The following is an 18,609-nucleotide window of genomic DNA, read 5'->3' as shown; positions in this document are numbered from 1 at the left end:
TATTCGTAATTATTAAAACATAGCATTCAGGCAGAAATTGACACCAAATCATGTTGCAGATATTAAAAGAATTTGTCTTCTATGTGACAGTCTTCTAGAAGTAGTTCAAAAAGAATTTCTTGGATATTTTATAGTATTATACCAAGATAAAAAAGTAAATCATATTCTTAAAAAATGTAAATGACATAGTGAAAGTTTATACAGTTGTCTAACAATCTATGTGAATGCCGTACAATAGCGGTAACACAAAATAATGTTGTACTTCAAATGGTGTGGGAAAATCTGTTAATGTTACAAGCAATTGTAGGTATACAAAGTTTAACTGAAAGTGTTGAGTCTTTGATGTTATCTATATAACAATCTATATTCACAAATGTGAAAATAGATGGATTTCACAAAAAAAAATTGATGAAATGAAGTGAAACTGGCAGAGATTGCTGAGATGTCCCTTATAGGATTTTTATAGATAAAAGTGGGATTCAACTAGTGTATTATACCTACTTTAATGATGTGATTTTATAATGTATGTTAGATATATTGCAAAGCTAAAAAATATCAGAAAAAAGAGGAAGGACAAAAAAACTTAAAAAGGCTGTCATTTTCTTAAATGGTTTTTGCTTTTTTATACTCAATCTAAGCCACTAAGCTCTTATTATATGTACTAGACAACAGATTTATATAGTATTACACATTTTTATATCTTACCAGAAGACCAACAGCCCAGTCATTCAACAAAACTATTGTATTAAGTATATCAATTATTGCAAATCATACTGTAACTAAAACAATAGTATGATAACACAACCATAACCATATTAAGAATCCTATATCCATTACTGGTATTTACATGAATCCACCATTTGAATATACACAAGCATGTACCATGAATAACTGAATAGGTACATATTGTACATAAATACCTACAGATTAAACAACAATACACAAATAGGGCTTGTCTAGGACATCCTACAATTTTATTGTTGGGTAACAAATTGATTAGTCACACATTCTAGCAAACACAATGGTTCAACGAGTACCACTTGGATATGTGTGCAAATATGTTTCAAACATGACATTTTGTGAATGAACATTAAGTAGTTTCAATTCAGTAGTAATTTAGTATATTATGGTTACTTGCAGCATCTGAAGTTCAGACATTTTTTTACTTTGGCAAATATTTGATTAATTTTTTGTACCTATACCAACTGCTTTTCAATTTGAACCAAAGTTAGACTGGTAGATAATGCCTTGTGGCATTAAGTCTGCCTCATGTACCACAATTGCATTTATGTAATTGTATCTTTAATCATAAATAAATATTTTTATATGGAATGGAATGATTTTGAATAAAATAATTTGTTGAAGATAATATGGTCTTAATGATAGATAATATTTAGAGAGGACTAGCTGTGTGATATTGAATACTTATTAGAATTTGTTATTAATTTATGTATTCAGAACAGATATTTGGGTCTTTTATTGGATAAACCTTAAATATCTTATTATTTGCTGCATATCTAATAAAAAGTTTTATTGGATGAAACACCTGCACATGATTCTATGCAGAAATTGAGGCAATATTCTGTGCTAATTTATTCATGAAATTTTATCATTTTACTTGTGTAAAAAATGTGTCTTCTTTTTAGTTTATGGAAGTTACCTTATTTATGAAAACTTTTAGACTGAAATAAAATATGAAAAAATTGGTAGAATTTAATGATATTATGACAATGTACTCAAAGAGACAGATACTATAGATTTAATGTTATCATTGACCAATGTGGCTGTCAGTACCTAGATCAAAAATTAATAATTCATTACAAATTACCTTTGATATCACGAATTTTGTGTGAAACACTAGTGTTGAGACTTTTCTCAAACAGCTTGACACACTTTTTAGCAAAATTTACATTGCCCACTTTAGAATTGACGAGAAAACATGTCAAATTAACACAGTAGGGCACTTCAATGAATGAGACCTATAAGAATATAGACTTATCGTTTTACTCAAGACTTAAATCCATGCAGCACTGTTATCTAAGAACGTAGATCACAATATTCGCGGTCAATCTTCACGTAAAACACATCATAGTCGGCATCGACACGTAAATAGCGAAATGTATGAAGACTCACCGAAAATGGCTACAAACTTTACAAATGCACCAACACGGCAAAAGCCTCATAAATGGAACGTGAGATAGTTTTTTACACCATCGGTTTCCCGTACGATTGCACTTTCCAACAGCTTTTACTACTACGGCCCCTACTAAAGCAAGTAGTACAAACAGGCATGAAAAATACTTGACGACTGACGTACTATTCTACGCCTAGGGAGCGGTCAGAATGTAATCTTTCCCGATAAATCAGTAACCGTATAGGTATTATATACACACTTACACACAATTAAAGCACCAAATAACGTCACTTATTTCAATCCACATACGAAGATCTTATCACAAATCACCATGAAATTATAAATTAGGCGACAACGAAGCGAAATCGTCCCTCCTCCCTTCACCGTAAATGAATCATAGACAAGTGTATTTTTCTTGGGATTGACTTTGCTTGAGCAACGACAATCACATTCAGCCAAGTCAGATGCTGCTCTTTTTTGTTATAAATTATAATATTAAATATTTGTACAACTTTTCACTTTAAAAAACTTTGTTTTGTTGCAATAAATAATAAACAAAAAGTTTGAATGGAAAAGTTCTTTGATACCATTTGCTTTGTCAGCACTGGGCTTATTTTACAATTAATCGCTTTAATTTTGCAGCTAAAAACTTCGATTTACTCTAGAAATTTCAATTGTAAATATATTAATATTTCTGAAATAATGACATCTATGCATCTCTTTCTCGACCGTTAAATAGAACGAGGTAGAAATAATAGCAAAGCAATAAATAATCTGTGAATTACCTTTGGTAAATGTATCCGACTTTTTTTATTCGTTTGGAATAGTGATGCCCAATGTTGCTTATTAGTAAGATTAACCAAATAGCTTACTAAAATCGGAAATTATCGTCTAAAGTAATGAGACTTTGTTTAATATCAGTTCACTGTCAAAGATAAATTGCCGTACTTGCAGAGCATTAAATTAAATTAAAAGTGTTTTTGAAGCAAAGCATATATGTTCGATATAAATTGGAGAAATTGTTGTTAAAAAATATTAGAACTTAATAAACCTTTTAATAATGTAAACTATGATTTGTAATGTATATAAATGTATAAAGTATGTAGTAACAAATTCCTTAAAAGCATAGAATATTTCTATAATAATACTGTTTCTTACACTTGAGTGTATTTTTGCAAAAATGATGTGAATTATGGAAAAATTGTTAAAATAAGGAGATACTTTAGATTGATTCTTTAATTTTGAAATATTAAGTATATTTTATTAATCCTAAATCGATTAATTGATATTTAATCGACTAATCGTTTCAGTATAATGTATTTGTAATTCGGCTCATCGCTCTAGTGTTGTGCACATATATGTATGTTGTGTTGTGTGTGCGTGGTGATTTGTGTTAATGCTGATAGAAAGAAATTAAATAAAATCAGGTATATTTTGACGATGAAACTTACATAAATGTGAAGAAACACAGTGTTTTGTGTTATCAAGTGCTAGTGAATCCGTCGGGAGGCGGTAATCGTGTACGTTCTTTCGCTATTTGTGGATTCTGGATCTCGTCGATGTACCATAAACAAAAATGTCAGCGATCCCGATTTTTTGTTTCTTGCTGCATACCCATCGTTATACCTTAATTAGATCACACGAATGATATAAAATAATGTTAGACGCTTTCTCCCGGGGTATCATCGCGTTCGAACAGCGTTCCCGAGGCAATAAATCGGCCATAGTAAACGTGCGTTTCGTGTGCTCGCGCCCGTCGACACCCGACCTATCTCATTGTTTATGTATGGAGAATAAACCAGGAATTTTTATGGGGATTCGCGATGTATTCTCGTTTTAATTGAATATCTGGAAACAATCAGGGGTTTGTGGCGACTGGTAGTGACGGCGGGGTCTGTCCGCGCCGTCGGCGTCCCCCCGACCGCCAAGGTTTTTCGTGATCTCTATTTATAATAATCTCTCGATCATTTGGTGCAGCATAATGACATTCTTGTAATGAAGTGCCGTTCTGTGGATTTGTGGGACATGTGCCAATTATTGTGCCCGTGACGAAACGCGCCGCGGATTAGTTTTGTATGTATACAAATGCACAACATTACTGTTTGTGGCTTACATGGGTATCACATGGAATATTTCACTCAGTGTTGTTCATAGTCATGGTCTTGCACTAACTCAAACAAGGATTGTTTGAGTGTGGTAATCTCCAGTAGATGTGTTACTTGTCAGATTAGTGGACAAACAGGTACATTCACTTCAATTTAATCATTTACAATCAAAACAGTAATTAAGACCGAAATGAATAATTAGTTTGCTATAAAAATAACATAAGAAGTTGTGTTCTATAATTTATTCATAATAGCTATTGTGCTTGATATGCATAGAATCAAGGTCTAATAATATTAAATGATCAAAATGTTAATTCATGATGTTAATGATAAACAAACCAATACTTAAAAAAAAAATTGTGTTAATTTAATATCAGTTTGTTTAGGAATGTCATGTATTTAATATTGGAACACGGATCATCATGCAGCTATTTGAAATAATCGAGAACTGTTAAGATAGTTTGTGTTACTAAATTCTCGTTATTATTATATTTTTTATTAAAATTGCATAAACCCCCAAAATATTTTAATAAGTCCTTTATAAATTGTTTGGATTTATCATAATGTTTTCTTAAATTATGTATCATGCAAGTAAATAACAAAATAAGTTTAAGTGGGCACTTCACTTTAATGTTGTCTTAGTCATGGTCAAAATACTCATAAATTACTTGTTTTACCTTATTTGCTCCATACCAAGTCCATATAAAAGTCTTGTATTCAGTAATACAATATCTTGAGACCTTTATTAATTAATTAGTAGTATGGTCAACAGTCCAGAATCTTCGGTACACGGCAGCATCCAGTGATAAATTCCCGGTCTTCACTTCTGCTATAGATTGGTTATGCAAATTATTTATTGAGGACAAGGTATCATTATTTATTAATATGTTTTAATAAATATATTTACCAATATTGTCTAATATAAGATCAAAACTAACCTTAGTGCATTCAATGTTTGAGTGTATATTGTCGGGGATAAATACTTTAATTTCTTATATTGTGTGTGCAGTCAAGTTGGCGAAGGCACGCAGGGGTATGATTAAGGAGAAGGAGAAGGGCGGAGGAGCCCGTCTCAAGGACGAGCCCAGCGATCCTGCTGAGCCCGGTATGTATAAATCATTGTATATTTAAAACATTGTTACAATACGTAGCATTTTCTTATATAGTCCAATTAACAAACAAATATATTCCTTATTTATTTATTTTGTGTTCTAAATGTGTTCTCTTAAATAATTGTAATATAAAAGAATATGATACTGTTTGAAATCAATTGAAATAGCAATGATTATCATCATCTATTCTCAAAGGATTTTATTCTACTCATTTTTAAAGTCATAATATTTGTTATTACTATCATTTTTCTATCTACAAGAAAATACAAATATAAGATTAGACTTACAACTGGATTAATCCGTAATATAAAACCAGTGGTGCATGGTGAAAGCATAGGCAGCGTGCACACTGATGCACATAATTTATTCATCTAATTTATTAACTGCTGAAGCTATGTTTATCATCCACACACATAATTAACAATCTAGATATACTATAAAATTGTAAATTGCTGGTTTTCACAGGCATAATAATGTAAATTATACCATACCATTTGTTTCTTCATGAAAAATAATTTAATTTTTACAGATCAATTCGTGAATTTAACATATTTAGTACTTATTTACTGCATAAACATAAGTATTAAATGAAAGTATTATTACAAGAAGACATCTTTTAAACATAAATCTTCATTTTGAGAAAAATACTGAATGATGAATTACTTAAATACATACAAGAGAAAGTAACATTTCAATGAAAAAGAAATGTGAATACAACAGAGGAACGCATGATAATTAATGACTTATTTGCAGTTATTATTTATATTTATAATAGAAAGAATTAGTCTGTTGTATATTTTTATAATATGTATAGAGACTAACTATTTAATATATAATAGTAAGTTATTTACCAGCCTAATAGCCTGAATAGTTTTATTTTTTGATTTGGTATATCAAATGATTATTAATACCTATAAATCATAGAAGCAATAATGTTTTACCTATTCACTTGTTATCCAGGTCATGGGTCGCGTCCACCGTCAGCGTCGCTGCCGACCCCGGCGGCGCTGAAGAAGGAACCGGACGAGCCTCCGCACAGGGTCAAGCTAGAGCCCCACAGTCAGTCCGGCGAGGACTCGGCCGCCGACCTCGGCGTAGACGGCATCAAGACTGAAATCGACGGCCTTATGGATAGTGACGGTAAGTTCAGTAAGTGATCGACATATTTTATTCTTCAAACTTGTATTACATACTATAATATATATAAAAATCGTATAGAAAAGTAAAGAACGGGTTTTACTGCCCAGCAGGGTAGACCATATAAAGAAATTCGGGCACCCATGCATTTCGATTAAGTTTATATTGAAATAATAAAGTAAGGTATTTTCCTAGCAGTGCGACAAAAAATATCGAAAAAAAGACGACTATTTTTGATCAATATTAAATAGTTGAATATAAATAGTAAATAAATAACGTTAATTTCGGTTTAGGTGACCCCACAAAATCTCCGTCGTGCGAGTTGGGCGGGCCAGGCTCTCTAAAGTCGGAGCGCCTGTCATCAGACTCGAATGATATATTAGACCCACAAACAGGCCTAAGGGGCCCCTCAAGTAATCTCCAGGTAAAAACGTAGTGATAAAACTGTACCACTAATATTAAAAAAAAATCCCAAACAAAGGTTTTGTAGGATCTTAACAGTACTAAAAGTGTTTATCATTATGTCTTTAGGATGGTAATCAAAGCTGTCGTAACCCAAACGGAGGTCCAGAAAATATGGGATCGTGTCGTATGGGAGGTGGTGGAGGCCCAATGGGTCCAGGGGTCTCAATGGGCCCTATGTCGGCCAGTGAAGCACAAACTCTGCCGTCAAATGTGATTAGTAAGCAAGCTGGCAGTATGGAGGTAACTACATACCTTAGTAAAATATCTGTGTTATGAAATATAAACTTAGTTCTGGTGAAATCCCATATCAGTTTGTTTAATGTGCATAGTTTTTTATGCACTTTCAAAACCAAATATATATTAAATACTGGATGTATTCCCAGCAGCAAAGTCAAATCTTCGTTTTCTCGACGCTATTGGCAAACAAGGGTGCGGAGGCCGTAATCTCAGGACAACATCACTCTATCATTGCATACCACTGCGCACAGCCGGGTACCAAGAAATATCTAGAGGTAATAAAAACTAATTATTAAATGTTTTAGTGTCTTTTAAAACTTCTTCAATATTTTCAATACTCCTTTCAAATTACAGAAACATCCATTAAAAATGGGACAGTTTAACAAACAGAGTCCTGCACAGTGGTTAAACAATCTCGCCATGGCTAAAACCAGGGGTGGTATGCGCGGTGGGCCAAATATGATGGGTGGGCCCAACCAAATGGGACACATGATGGGCGGGCCCATGGGTCCCAACATGGGCCCGATGGGTCACGGTGGTATGGGACATATGGGTCCAAATATGATGGGTCCCAACAGGATGGGTGGGCCGGGAAATCAAATGATGATGATGAAAGGTGGACCAGGACAAATGGGTCAAATGGGACCAGGGATGGGCCCTATGGATGGGTTTCCAGGGGGCACCCCGTCCTGTGGTGTCATGGACGGCCTCGGTGCTGATGGTGAAATGCCCTGGGACACCGTAAGTTTCCCTAACTTTTTTTCTTTAAAATTTGAGAAAAGATTGTCATTTCATAAAGTCATATTCTTGTATTTATGGTATTTCAGAAAAACCCCTCTGTAATGTCGAATGGTATGGCAAACGGGCCCGGTTCGCTGCCCGCTTGCTCCGAGGCGGGCCCCACACCACAAGACGCACCCACCAGCCAGGCTTCATCAGACTCAGGTCCTAACCAGCCCTGCCAAACTGGACCCAAAGGTAAGACCAACTTAGTATCAAAATAAGTAAACTATAAAAATAATTATTTCGTAATTTACTGACCAAAAGAATTTAGCAATTCCAACATTATAGTTTTATCATAATCTTGAAATAAGAATAAACAAGATTTCGGTTGAATATTCAATATTGAAACCTAATTGTTTCCTTACAAAGTCTATTATGTTATATGATATCTTATCAGTTATATCTTTGATTTATGGCTTTTTTATTACAACAATGCAACGAGAAATCTTTTTATTTCTAACTCGATGTGTTTGTCGTAGGTGTTATAACAAAAATGTTAATTTCAATACTTATTGCAGGTGTAAAAATACCAGATGAAAACTTAACTCCACAACAGCGCGCTCACCGTGAAGAGCAATTGGCTACTATACGTAAAATGCAACAGATGTTGTTCCCAGAAAGTGGTGGCAACAACCCCAATCAAGGCCCTAATGATGGTTCACAAGCCCCCAACGACATCAACCCACCCAACTCATCAGCCAATATGAACATGTCTCCCTTTCCACCCATGTCGATGGGTCCCAATGGTCCCATGGGATCAGGACCTAACGGCCCGATGGTTTCCATGTCCAACAGCATGAACTCTGGCCCAAGCTGCACTATGTCCGGCCCAATGGGCCCCAACGGACCCATGGGAGGTCCAATGGGCCCTGGGGGTCCCATGGGTCCAAACGGACCTATGGGCGGGCCGATGGGAGGTATGGGCGGTCCGGGCGGTATGGGGATGGGTGGGCATGGTTCTATGGGACCTAATGGCATGATGGGTCCAAACGGACCTATGATGTCGGGTCTTGGCCCTAACGGTCCTATGGGTCCTATGGGACCCTGTGGAATGAAAGGTATTCGAGGTCCATGTGGAGGTCCTGACATGAAAACAGGAATGTGCACAGATATACACATGGGAAGAGGTTGTGGAGGGCCTATGGGGGTGAGTTGAGATTGTTTTCTTTAATTAATTTTGTCAATTGATTGTAAAACTAAAACGAATACGAAACAAGCACATAAACAATGTATAAATAATTACCACATTAATGACTGAAATTTAATTATTTTAGCGTATGCCAAATCCAATGGGCGGTATGGGAGGGCCTAAACAATGTATGATGGGTGGACCTCACATGGGCCCTAGAATGATGCCAGGACCTAATATGAATGCAATGAACGGTAAGAAGTTACACAATACATTATATGTAACGTTTTACATCTCACGACACTAATAACAACAGAATTTTGAAACCAAATCAAACACCAGCGCCATCTACATACTTCTTAATTTAGTGCATGCATTGTATCTTTTATTTATCTAATGTTCATTCTTGACTGTCGCAATGAGTACATTCCTTGACAAACTGGTTTTTACGCGTACTGTTTCGAAATACTTCCTTCACCTTTAATTTTATCTAACATAATCTATTTACTATCTTCGTGTATGCATGCATCAAAATTGACCAACAACGCGCGATATCCGCGTACAATACTGACTTGACACATTGTTGGATGGTACAAAGTGCCGCGTCTTCCAGGAGGCATTATGATGGACGGCATGATGGGTATGCACGGAGACTGCGGGCCCGACCATCACGGAATGTCGGTCAATGGACCCATGTGCGACGAGTATGGACGCGGTAGAAATGTGAGTGATTTGCAATACTTTTAATTTGTAGACATTATTTGAAAAAATGTATAGGTAGGACATAGTTTATTTAACAAAAAACTTCTATATCGTTAATATAAAAACAATCTTTCTGAGTTTAAGTTCTAAAAATCTAAGTTTGGTATACTTACGTTATTTCTCTACCACAGATGGGTCCAGGCGACCCTGGCGGGCTGGGCCCTGGAGTCCACAAGGCGGGGCTACGCAGCCCCAAGAGCCCCGCCTCCGCAGACATCGACTGGCAGAAGATACACCACCAGTTCTTCGACGACCCCAAATCTATGGACAATGATATGAGTTAGTTATGAACATTTATTTATTTTAGTATTAGCTAATAATTAAAAAGAAATAATTTTAAGTACTAACAGCCTGCTAAACTACTGTAACGTAAGGTCAAGAAGACAAAGAAAATGATTGATTAGATCATAAATATAACTATACAAGACAGTTCGTTGTTGATGTTTATACCTAGTTGATCAATAAAATTATTAGATTTTTCTACAAAAATAAATATAATATTATGCTTATTTAAGAAATTATAATAAATAGTAGAAATGTTTGCAGGCACACAAGTGAAGTCACCTTGCTCGGAAAGAGGCGGCTGTCTGCCGCCGCCGCCCTACGGGGCTTCGCCTTTACACCGTTCCGCCTCCGTGCCTATAGGTAAGACCCATTTAATAGTAATAAGCTTACTAATCATAACTATGGTATCAAATATCCAGAAGCACTTCTAATACGAATTCATTTTTAATTATAATTCTGACTCTCAAATTACCTCGTTCATAAGTTTAAATAAATTTAAAACTCCAATTCTGGGATGACTTTTATCACCATATTATTTGGAATATATTAAATCAAATATTAAAATAATCAGCACTCAGTTAACTGCTTAGTAAACTTGCGTTGAGTTTTAAAAAAAATAGGTGAACCCATATCCAGACAAAAAAAAACGAATGAAATCGAAATGAACATGAATGATTTATAATGCAAAATAGGATAATAGAATCTGCAAGTAATTTTTTTGAGCTCATAGTCATGTAAAATCTCCTCCTTTTGCTGTTATGTTTAATTAAAGACAAATAATGTAGAGAAATGTATTTTATATGTTACATAGACGATCGTTATTCCCGGTCCGCAGCGACACAGTCCCCCGGCCACGGGTCTGTTCAAATGCCCATGTCGGCGGAAGCTTCCCGCGCCGGCTCAGGTCTTAACAGTCCCGCGCATTGCAAGCCCGGGCCTAAGAACGATGCCCCAGGTTGGTACACACCCGCTTTGCTCAATACTAATTTAAATATTGAATTTAAAGGACATAAAGATATCTATTTATTGGAATAATGTACAGATATAGTAATTAGAGACGCATTAGGAAATGTATTTTCTAGTAAAATTATGTTTTTGGTCTTTGAAATTCGATGAGACAATACATTTTCTTTTTATGTATCCTAAGCCAGCCTTCATGTATCTTAATAATGAGCCATGAATGAAGCAGAATATCGAAGATTTTAGATCCAAACCTCCCATTAAAAGAGTGCCTTTGGTTTTTATATTGTCCTTTTAATTCATAAATAAATTGGGTAAGTTTACAAAAGTCGCATGAAAAGTTAGTATACATAAAATCAAGCCATAGAAGTAGTAGCATGCTCATATTTTTTATTTGTGTTAGACATTTTCCCAACCACGACAGATTTTATTTTTTATCACGATTCGCATCGTACAACTGATGTGAATTATGATTTCTTTTGTTTTTTTTTGTTTTCTGTAGTTGTAATGCGTATTTTTTGTTTTCCCTCCCCTCCCCCGCAAAACGCTTGACGCTTGAAATCCCACCGTGTGATGAATAACAACGAATAACATAAAATCCTACACAATATGGAACACCCCTGACACCTTAAACTGGACTAAACCTAAACATACGATATGTGGCCTTAACATCTAATTGAACATTGAAATTCAAAAATATTGGATCAAATATTGGCCACATAAGAAATATTAGAGAAACTAGACGAGGGGGTGTTTGTCCGTACTCTCCAATGTTTGGCGGCGCAACAGCAGAAGAACCAACAAGGTAGCTCGCACGGCAAGGAGCCGAGTTTGATGCCCGTGCCATCACCGCAGCAAATATCGTATCTCAACCAGTTCGAAGGTAACTAGCTTGATTGGATGACCACAGAAATAATCTAAAGCCCGGGATCACACTAACTCCCTTAAAAATAATGCGCGTTAAATCTCTATTACTATTAAATTTAATTACAGTCGTTTTACGGTTTGTATATTTAATTATAGTCAAGCATTGTGTTTAAAGCAATTAAGTGTAACCCCAGGCTGATGTTATAACTTATAACTACTGTCATATTATTTCTGCGTGTTTCTAATTAAGACTGCATTTTATTACGCTTTAAATGTTTTCTCCGTTTAATTATAAGATAACCGAGTAGAATAATTGTTCATAACTTATTACTCTGTCATCTTGTAATGTTTGGTTTGTGTAGGGTAGTTACACATTTTATTAACATTCGAAATAGTGAATAATGTGTGTAGATACCTTGTTGATGTATATTGTGATCGTATCATATTTTTCATAGTAGTGTTTGTGTGTTTTCTGTATGTTTTCATTTTTATTTGGTGGTGGTTGGTGAAAATGTGCTAACATAATGTACTTTCATACTCTATGGCTAATTTGTTCTTTCATTCTACATTGTTCGTCCACAATAATATCTGTTTGTTGTAGACATGTTATTAACTTATTTAAATGTTGAATTATAACAGGTCAAGAGTTAACGATACAGAAACAGCCGAACACATCGTTAAAAGACAACGGGCCGCCTTCAAACAGTGGAGGGCAGACGCCACAATCTAATTCTAATCAGAAATCACCTGCCGGGTATGTTTGTCTATTAACATTACTACTAATACATACAGTAGACTAGCTAGCTTTGTATACCCTGCTACCTTCCGTGCACTGTATTATGAATTGTTGTTATTTCCGCAAATTCATGAACGACAAATTTGTAAATAAGAACAAACGCTGTCTACACATCATTCGTATCATAGTTTGTGTACAAATGGTCTTGTTTACTCAAAAGCATTTATAACGATATTTTGTGTTAGGTCCTTAAAAGTAATTTATTCTAGTTTTGCTACTAGGAACAATTCTTTATAGTGGATACCTACCATATTGTCTGAATAAATAATTTATTTGAATACTTGTTATTGTAGCATGATGCCGGGCACCCCCGAGCCTCACGGGTCGCTGGCGGAGGCGCGCTCGGGCCGCTTCTCGCTGGAGCAGAGCCCCGGCTTCAACAACCCGCAGACACCCACCTCCGCTGCCAACACCAAGTGCCAGGGTCAGTACATGCGAATTCGACTATGATAATACTATTTGTGATAATAGCTTGAGCTTCTAAACGAATTTCAACTTCAGTTTTAAATTCATCCAAATAAGTTTACAATAAGTTTTTTTATTATTATATTATTTGTGCAATTAGTAAAAAAAGTCGATGAACAAGTGCAAATTTGGTAACGTTTGGTTGCCGACTGTTTACCAATACGAATATCAAACTGCTATAATTGTATTTCTTATTTTTCATTAGACGAAAAATCAAGGCCTAGTCCATCATCAAACCGGTCAAGTCAAGACAGCGCATCAAAAACACCTCAGCGAGATACTCCGAACTTGAGTCAAGGTCCGTACGCGCCGGCGTCGTCAGCGTCGTCATGTGCTGGCAGCGTTAAGAGTAGTTGCAGCGTCGCGTCCAGCGGCGCCGTCACTACAGCCAGCGGAACCATGGATGATTCCATGGCGGGGAATAATGAGGTTAGAGTAAGTTGCCTTCAAGTTTCTTATTATTTTGTTTTAATTTGGTTCTTGTAGAAATGCAAAACAATTTAATGAGCTGCTGCAAATGTGGTAAATGAATTTTGCTCTATACGAATTAAGTTATTGCAAGCATAGCAGCTCATTATTTTTTATATGCGAAATATATAATCTCTGTTAAGGTTGGTTGTGGGTAAAAATAATAATAATTCAATTGCAAGCATTCAAAAACAATAAGTTTATATCTTCATATTATTTACCTCGCAGACAACGCTATCGGGTGGTCCAAACAGCACAAGTCTGCCCGGACCTTTCCCCGGACCGTGCAGTATGAACAGGCCAGACAACATTCCCATCAACCCTAATCAGGGGCCTAATGGGCCCATGACTTCCACGTCTTCCTTCGATCCCATCTCGTCGCTCGCGCAGATGTCGCAGCAACTCACCAACACGGTGGGCGGCGGCGGGCCCGGCCCCGGCGGCCCCATGGGGCCCAATGGCGGCAACATGGGACCTTTCGGCTCGGGACCACACCACATGCAACATCACCACTCAATGCATCCACATGGACATCCGCACATGATGATGAATGATTTAGGTAAGAAAACACTTCTCAGTCTGAATAATTTTGTTACATCGCACATTATACGGTTAAATAAATTTAATTATGATAACAGGATGCCACATGGACAATATGGGAGGCCCGGGGATGGGTGGACCCATGGAAGGTATGATGGGTGGCGGCGACTTCCCACCAGATATGAACCTAAGTCCGAAAATGGGCGGAGGGCCCATGGGTGGACCAATGGGCCCAATGGGACCTGACGCGTCTATGATGGGACCTAGAATGGGTGGGGCCGGAAAAATGCCTCCCTTCAACGGCGCCAACGTACAAGTGAAAGCCAGCGCACCAAACACGATACAGTACCTGCCCACAAGGCCTCAGATGCCTTGCAATTCAGGCCCGCGAGGTCCTCCCAGCCTAGACTTCTTGCAGCGAGTTACGAACCCCCAAATGCAGATGGAGAGTGGCAAGGGCGGCGTGCCTTATTTCCCGGGTGGACGCGGCATGGACATGGAGGGCAGCATGCGCGGCGTCATGAGAGCGCCGGGGATGCTGCGCATGCCGCACCATTACCCAGCAGGTTTTAACTCACCACCTAAGATGGCCGATCCGTTCGGCGGACCTGGGCCGAACCCCATGTGCGGGCCCAGTTTCCGCGGCGTCAAGGGCGGTATGGGCCCCGGTAACGTACGTATGGGCTCGGCACAGCCGCTGCCGCCTTCTATGGGCGGGCCGGGCCCGGGCTTCAAAGGCCAGGGCTTCGCCGTACCGTCCACGGCGGACCCCACGTACGCAGCGCAGTTCCACAACTTCCAGCAGCAGCTGTACGCGACGGGCTCGCGCGCCGCGCAGCCGCACCAGGCCTACCCGCCCTACCAGCCGTCCAAGTGATGGCTGGCCTGACTGCGCGTGCGCCCTGACCCGGTCTACGATATGGCCTGTCGAAGCTGTTCAGTTTTAGCGACGTTCGTTCTTTTGTATTGCAGACTGATCGGTGGTAGTTTGTGTTTTTCCTTGGCGAGAAACGCGACCGTACTTAATAAATTGTACACCAGTGAAATGAGAGATCAAATATTTTGTTAGTGATTTTCGTTAGTCCGCGTATTATTGTGAGATTTTTCGATGTTGTGAAGTTTTTTCAAACTAATTTTATTATGTTTATTAGCGTATCGGTTTTGTTTTAGGTCATTACTCTAGGTTTCTTGACTGAGCATGAATTTTATGTTAGTGAATGCAGATGCGTTTGTACAAATTGTACAAATTTTAGACGTGTTATTGTGTACTCTACATAATTAAAAGTACAGTTTTAGACGTAATTTTTTGCTTATGGCAATAAATTAGTTTTAGATGGTTTTTTACACAGACATGCCAGAATTTCAGTGTATCGGTTCCTTTACTTAGCTATTTTTTATATATGATTCCTATGCACACAGATATCTAGTCAATTTTGAAATTAATGGAGCCCAACCCTGTGTTAAAACGTAATCTTAAACTATTGAATCCGCACTTTGGTTACTTTAATAACACAGAAGTACATAATTTTATATGTTTTGTCCATTTTAGTTTTATATTAATTAATCTTATTAGTAAAATTGGTTTATTTTAATTATTTGGCTTATATGGTCAGTATAAATTGAAAATTAATGTATCAGTTTTTAAGACTGTTTCGTTTTCGATCTGATAGCAATGTTTTTTCTGTCTTCCAATACCTTTACTAAACTCTTAATATTACATTACAGCTAGTAACGAGTATAGCTACTTTTATACTCCGCTAAAAGCTAAAACTTGCGTAAAGCAAGTGCTAGTAGTCTTTACTTTTAATAATTAAAAGTACTTAAAATCTGATGCCATATTATTTGCCACATGAATTTAATTTCGTGATATTTTTAACCGTCTTATTTAATTTATTATTGTCTGTAATTCTGTATGAACAATGCCAAGATTATCTGAACGCAAAAGTTTTTGTTTTAATCATAGTACATAGGGCATATTAATATGCTAGGCTAGTAGTCGCACATTGTGGATGACACAGTGGCCTTGGTTAAGTAATGCCTTGTTTATAAAGCAATGAACCCCGGCGGATGCGGAGTGAGCGAGGAGCGATCACTTACCGGACCTGCGTGCAGACTGCACTACACAATAATCCCAACAAATCATCGAATTATTATAATCCGTGCTTCAAATTCATGTCTCATCTTACGGATTCGTAAACGTTACAAGCTAATTTGTGCGACGGAAAACAAAAGTCAAATTAGCTTTACGTTTAAAATAGTCTCAAACTAGTTAGCATAGACATCTTAAAATAATATCGGTATCTAAATTTGTCTTGGCGTTTGACAGAAAAAAATAGCAATAATGATCTCTTTTTAATTAAATAAGGTCAGGAACTGTGTCAAATGACCAATGACGCCGATATTATGCGCTTTTTTATTAATGTTGTAGTAGTGACTCGATAAGAGTAAATTTCGTATTATTCGGGACTTAAAAAATAGTGTTTATCTTAAGGACTAAAGCTAAATTTGAGCATCATAACGATACTAGTCCAGTACTCCCGTGATCTCATTTACTGCTTTGTGCCAATTGCCAAGTATCGTTGGGTGACGTAACACGTCGAATAAATAGTCTCGGAGACACGAAGCGCGTTCCAACGAAATATAATAAACAGTGTTAGCCGCGGTGTAAGCTCAACGTAGAACAGTCTGCACTCAGCTCCAGATCTCGAGATTACAAAGGGCATGGAGTAATTGTGAGAAACAGCACAACAGTCCAGTAAGAAACACCCGCTAGCAATTAGATAGTCTTAATTTAATTGTAATTATAATATAAGGTAAAGAATGGTTCTTGTTTTAGTAATAAGCAAAGAGCAATGATATAAAATAGTTTGTGTAATATTGATAAGAGATGAAATTAAGATGCAAACTATTGGTTGTGATTCTGACACAATTTGTTAAGTTGTTCGTAGATTTGTCACACGGAGAATTGTGGAAACTTACTGACTTCACGATAAGGCCCTTTAATTTTTATTTTTTGTTTTTTGAATATTTTTTACTTGTCGTTCTCGTGTGTACATCGCTAACAATAATTGTACAGAGTACTTTTGGACTTAATTTAAGGCAATAAATGTATTTATTTTATAACTCGTGATGTAAGAATTTATTCTTAATTATTATATTATAAAAAAAATATATAATATGCTTGTAAAACTCATGTTTTATTTCACCTATTTAGTTTACATTCTGAGTACAACTTTTACTTATGCTTCTTAGACATTCTTCTAGACATTTGCTATCTAAGGGAAAATTGGCTTTATAAAACTACATCTTAAAACTTCTATAATGAGAGTTGATTCGAGTACAATGGGTCAAGCAAGTTTACCTATTATGAAGCCTTAAGAAATGTATTAAATACACTCTACAATAGCAGCCACAGCGCCGTTAACAAAGGCACCTTAATATTGAGTTTGGACTTCTGGTGTTCTGTAAGTGACCAACTTTGAGCACCGTAGATTAGGACTTCCTTTTTAGAGTAACTGGTAAGCTGCCTTTCAGGTGTTCCTTAAGGGCCCAGAAACTCTTCCATGCGTTCTGTATCCTTTTCTTTACTTCTTTTTCCTGGCGGTTCTCAAATGAAATAATCTGGCCCAAATATACGTATTCATCAACATACTGCAAATCCTGTCCGTCTACCACGACCCTACGTTTTGTGCTATTGGTCATCAGTTGAATTTTGGATCTGTTTATTCTAAGCCCATTTTGGCCCTTATTCGATAAAAATGGGCCATCAAACCCCCCTGACCTTTGGGTAGCGTCCTTCAAAGTTCATATGCGTAGTACTCGTACTCACGAACCACACGCATGCGCGCTATGAATGAAAATATGCATGAATGTCAAAAGAGCAATGATAGTAGACTCTATATAACATTTATAGGTAGCTAAGGGATCGTAGCACGTGGGAAATGACATTGAATGGGTACAAGCAGAGTAATACCCATTGCACCATGAAGCAAGAGGGTTGATATTGAAATAAAACTATCCAGATACAGATTAGATTAGAAGTAGCAGAAAGTAAACGAAGAAATAAAAATGCATATTGTTTAGACAGTGTGGTGTAGACTTAAAGCTTAACCTTTCTAGAAGAAGTATACTGAGAAGTAGACCTGTGTTTTGGGGTCACAATATTAACGAAATACCTACAAAGTGCATTTACTTAAAAAAAGAATATTGTATTTAAATCCGTATTGTTCTCGTTCGTCTACTCTTCGTTCCTACTGTAATGCTACATATTTTCCATAAATTACACAGGCACCTAATTAGTATTACATATATAATTAAATTGACATGTTCATAATTGCAAATAATTTATAAGGTAAATCAAAATA

At 36.7% G+C, this 18,609-nt stretch overlaps 2 protein-coding genes across 21 annotated transcripts in view; one reads left to right on the top strand and one right to left on the bottom strand.

Annotated features, from left to right (window-relative positions):
• Window positions 1-2,543, bottom strand: part of LOC113498308 (catenin delta-2) — a 45,788-nt gene extending 43,245 nt beyond the window's left edge. For 2 of the 4 annotated variants that reach the window (XM_026878280.1, XM_026878286.1), the window contains exon 1: window positions 2,398-2,543. The gene's annotated coding sequence lies outside the window, so the exon portion shown is untranslated. The other 2 variants (XM_026878282.1, XM_026878283.1) reach the window with 2 other exon arrangements.
• A 950-nt stretch (window positions 2,544-3,493) lies between these two features.
• On the top strand, window positions 3,494-17,402 carry LOC113498103 (collagen alpha-1(I) chain-like). Of its 17 annotated transcripts, none has more exons than XM_026878030.1 (21): window positions 3,494-3,654; window positions 5,012-5,106; window positions 5,249-5,344; window positions 6,312-6,500; window positions 6,782-6,912; window positions 7,020-7,193; window positions 7,337-7,465; window positions 7,545-7,931; window positions 8,018-8,168; window positions 8,492-9,120; window positions 9,248-9,356; window positions 9,701-9,825; window positions 9,996-10,143; window positions 10,399-10,509; window positions 10,961-11,104; window positions 11,834-11,992; window positions 12,616-12,730; window positions 13,066-13,196; window positions 13,443-13,672; window positions 13,934-14,264; window positions 14,344-17,402. In XM_026878030.1, the coding sequence occupies exons 3-21, from the start codon at window positions 5,275-5,277 to the stop codon at window positions 15,120-15,122; spliced, it is 4,242 nt and encodes a 1,413-aa protein (XP_026733831.1). In that variant the 5' UTR covers window positions 3,494-3,654; window positions 5,012-5,106; window positions 5,249-5,274; the 3' UTR covers window positions 15,123-17,402. The 17 variants fall into 17 exon arrangements, with proteins under 17 accessions (XP_026733831.1, XP_026733839.1, XP_026733837.1 ...); XM_026878038.1 differs by having other exon boundaries at window positions 3,494-4,207; window positions 6,312-6,491; XM_026878036.1 differs by having other exon boundaries at window positions 3,494-4,207; window positions 7,340-7,465.
• Window positions 17,403-18,609: the final 1,207 nt, after the last annotated feature.

This window comes from Trichoplusia ni, chromosome 10 (assembly GCF_003590095.1).
Source record: "Trichoplusia ni isolate ovarian cell line Hi5 chromosome 10, tn1, whole genome shotgun sequence".
In the NCBI taxonomy this organism is placed as follows: domain Eukaryota; kingdom Metazoa; phylum Arthropoda; class Insecta; order Lepidoptera; family Noctuidae; genus Trichoplusia; species Trichoplusia ni.
The sequence above is the reverse complement of the archived record's forward strand: the minus strand, read 5'-3'. Positions and strand labels throughout refer to the sequence as shown.